The sequence below is a fragment of the Micropterus dolomieu genome, unplaced genomic scaffold (assembly GCF_021292245.1).
Source record: "Micropterus dolomieu isolate WLL.071019.BEF.003 ecotype Adirondacks unplaced genomic scaffold, ASM2129224v1 contig_1432, whole genome shotgun sequence".
NCBI lineage: Eukaryota > Metazoa > Chordata > Actinopteri > Centrarchiformes > Centrarchidae > Micropterus > Micropterus dolomieu.
Window position 1 is genome coordinate 1 of NW_025730422.1, and position 2,925 is coordinate 2,925.

The 2,925-nt window shown below is 42.7% G+C and overlaps 1 protein-coding gene across 1 annotated transcript; it reads right to left on the reverse strand.

Annotated features, from left to right (window-relative positions):
• Window positions 1-79: 79 nt before the first annotated feature.
• Window positions 80-2,424, reverse strand: LOC123964265 (cytolytic toxin-alpha-like; the record flags this gene model as incomplete). Its single annotated transcript, XM_046041337.1, has 2 exons — window positions 2,328-2,424; window positions 80-1,680 (listed from the first exon to the last, which is right to left on the reverse strand). Coding segments are annotated over exons 1-2 (1,698 nt in total), but the record flags the coding sequence as incomplete, so codon positions are not given.
• Window positions 2,425-2,925: the final 501 nt, after the last annotated feature.

A 2,925-nucleotide genomic window follows, 5' to 3' on the forward strand; every position in this document is an offset into this window, starting at 1 on the left:
CATTGGCCGGCCCAACACCTGCTGAGGTCACTGCTCTGCATCTGAACATATACTCTGTGTTAGGACTCAGATGGCTCACTGTGACTTCTCCAGCTTTTGATGCTGTCTCTTGTTGCCATCCATCCTCTCCTCTGACACAGTACTCTACAGAGTAGGAGGTGATGTTCTCTGCTCCAAATCTGGGCGCAGAAATCTTCAGTGTCACACTGTTGTGCTTTATGTCACTTGCTGTTACTGTTTCAGGCTTTGAAGGTGGCTCAAAGTTCTCATTGACAGAAACGCCTTCATGAAGGTAGATGCTTGAACCTTTCTGTGTCTCATTTGTTAATCCCACTGTCAGGAACTTTATGTTCTTGTTCTCCTTGTTGGCCTCTGCAAAGTCACTGAAGAGCGTTGCTTTATTCCTCATTGCATCTGTTATTTCTTTTGAGGTGAACCATTGTTGCTTCTCTACATCTCGAGTATGTGCATCTTGAAGGTCGTCTGGTTCGGGTGTTTGTTTTAAGTAGTTTGACAAAGCTGAGAGGTACAGTTCAGCACTTCCCAGGGAGGTGAAAACAAAACACATAGCATGATCTGCACTGATTTCCTTGTACAGGTCTGTTTGAGACGGGACGACCTCTGTGTTTTTCATCATCTTGGTTAAAGACATTAAGGTGTAGACTTCTCTCTCTTTACAGTCCATCCACTCGTTCAGGTCTTTGCTGTTGAAAGGAGAAGAATGTCTCTTCTTCAGGATCTCTGCGAGCACAGCCTCCTCTTCTCCTCCTCCTCGGATTGATGGAAGTTTCTTTGACAGTGTTCGTTGGAATTCTAGCTTGAACTCAGAGCACATCTCTTTAAAGCTTTTAATCTTTTTGCCAATCTGTGGGAACTGCTGTGCGGTGGTGGTTCTCATTGTGTCATTGCACCTCATTTCCAGCTCACTGAAGTCCTCCAGAACTCTCTGTGATTCCTGAACTAATCCTATACTTATCTGACGGACCAGTTTTGCAGCAGAAGAATCTAAACTTGTCAGTGGCAACAGCCAGACTTTCACTGGTACAGCGTTTTCTCCGTTGGCTCCCAGTAATCTTGGCAGACTTTGGTAGACTTCTACTGCATCTTGAAAAGACACAGGACTTTTTTCAAGAGCAAAGTCTCCAAAGAACCTGCAGGTGAATTTCTCAACATTTGCTCTGTCCTTGTTTTCCAGTTTTAGGGCACCTTTACCCTCTATAGAAACGCTGGGAATCTTCTTGATCATCATCTTCAAGTTCCCCTCAATGTCTCGATGGTGTTCCTTTTCAGACACCTCACGGTCAAAGACAAAGAAGGCTTGTGCTCCATAAAGAATACCTGTGACTACATGAGTTGCTAATCCTTTATCAAAGACATCTGAATGCTTCATATTGTCTCTTCCAAGGTGATTCATCGACAGTTCCTGGAACTTTGTGGTAGCCTTGTACATCATAGTTACTCTGGCCTGATTTTTGGAAGTCTTACTGTCTCTCAGGTATTTGGCCGATCCTTCAACCTGTACGAGTCCACTAAGGAAACTTGCCTTCAGGGATGCTTCAATGTTTAGTGCTGAAGATTTGTCCTCAATTGATTCTGATGCAACTATCGCAAAATCATTATAATTCTGAGGTCTTTCTCGTAAATGTTTTGTCAGGTCATCAAGGTCCCACAATGTTATTCCTGCAAGGAAGATGCAAAAATCAAGTTCAGCTTCCAGAACCAGCCAGACAGGAGAAGATGTTGTTACATCATATCAGTCAGATAAGCTGCTCATAAATACTGAATGTAATGTGGTTACTCTCAGCAGCACCTTCACCATATTTGAAAGTTCGGTTTATAAATCTGTTGTGAACCCGGCAGTACGGTGCTGATCGTGGTCAAGTGCCACCGCATATGCACTTTTAGTAATTTTGTATCCAGGCTCACGTGCCCGGCCTGAGGTGTACTTGGTTACAGGGTTACAGGGATGTTGCAAATGAAATCTTTGAATGGCTTCAGCCTTGATCTCATGCTGACTGTACACCCTCTCTGTTAATTCCAATAAATCAGAAAAGTATACCTTCTGGTGCAGCAGGAAACAGCTAACCTTTTTGTATTCCTGTTTTATTATGTGTTCTTATGGGGAAACTTGGTCCACACTGTATTATTTGTTTCAAAGCTCAATGGAAAACAATCCTACAACAATAAAAAATCAATAAAAAAATCAAAGGCTTTGGATCAATAATTCAAAACTGATCAATAGAAACAAGGTGAACATGTTGAGTGTGGCTTTAAATCCTGAAAGTTTGGTTGTGATGCATTAAGTATCTTCACATGTGAATCCTTACCAGGGACGAGTGAGTCTTTGCGGCAGTCGTACAACATCCCGAGGCTGAAAGGCCGGCCGAGCGCCGCCACCTCCAATGTTCCACTGGCTGAGTCCATCGCTCAGTCTGAACTGGGCAAAATAGACAACAGCTTGTTAGTTCACTTCTGTTACTCTTCTACTGTCCAACCTGTTATTTGTCTGTGTGATGACCACACCTGCACTTTAAAATATTTCTTAATATCTAGTGCTGGGCAATGATTAAATTTTTTTAGCGTGATTAATCACATGTTTTTGGGAAAAATGTCGGTCGTCTTATGTGCATGTGTTCACTCGCACAGACTTCACTCAGTTAAAAACTTGAAATGACGTTCCAAGTTACGGTGGACATTTTACAAGCATGGACCAGGTAACGTTAAAGCAACACTGAACACAGGGTGCAGATGTTGCTTTCGGCTGTTTGAGTTGTTTGATAGGCTGCGTCATTAACAAGCAAGCGGCTCAACATCCCACCACTCCTGTGACCCATGGTTTGAATGTATGTGTATTCAGAGCCAGTGAGCAACAGGCTTTCAAAATAATAATAATTTTAAAAAACTGCGCTGACTTGCGATAAAATA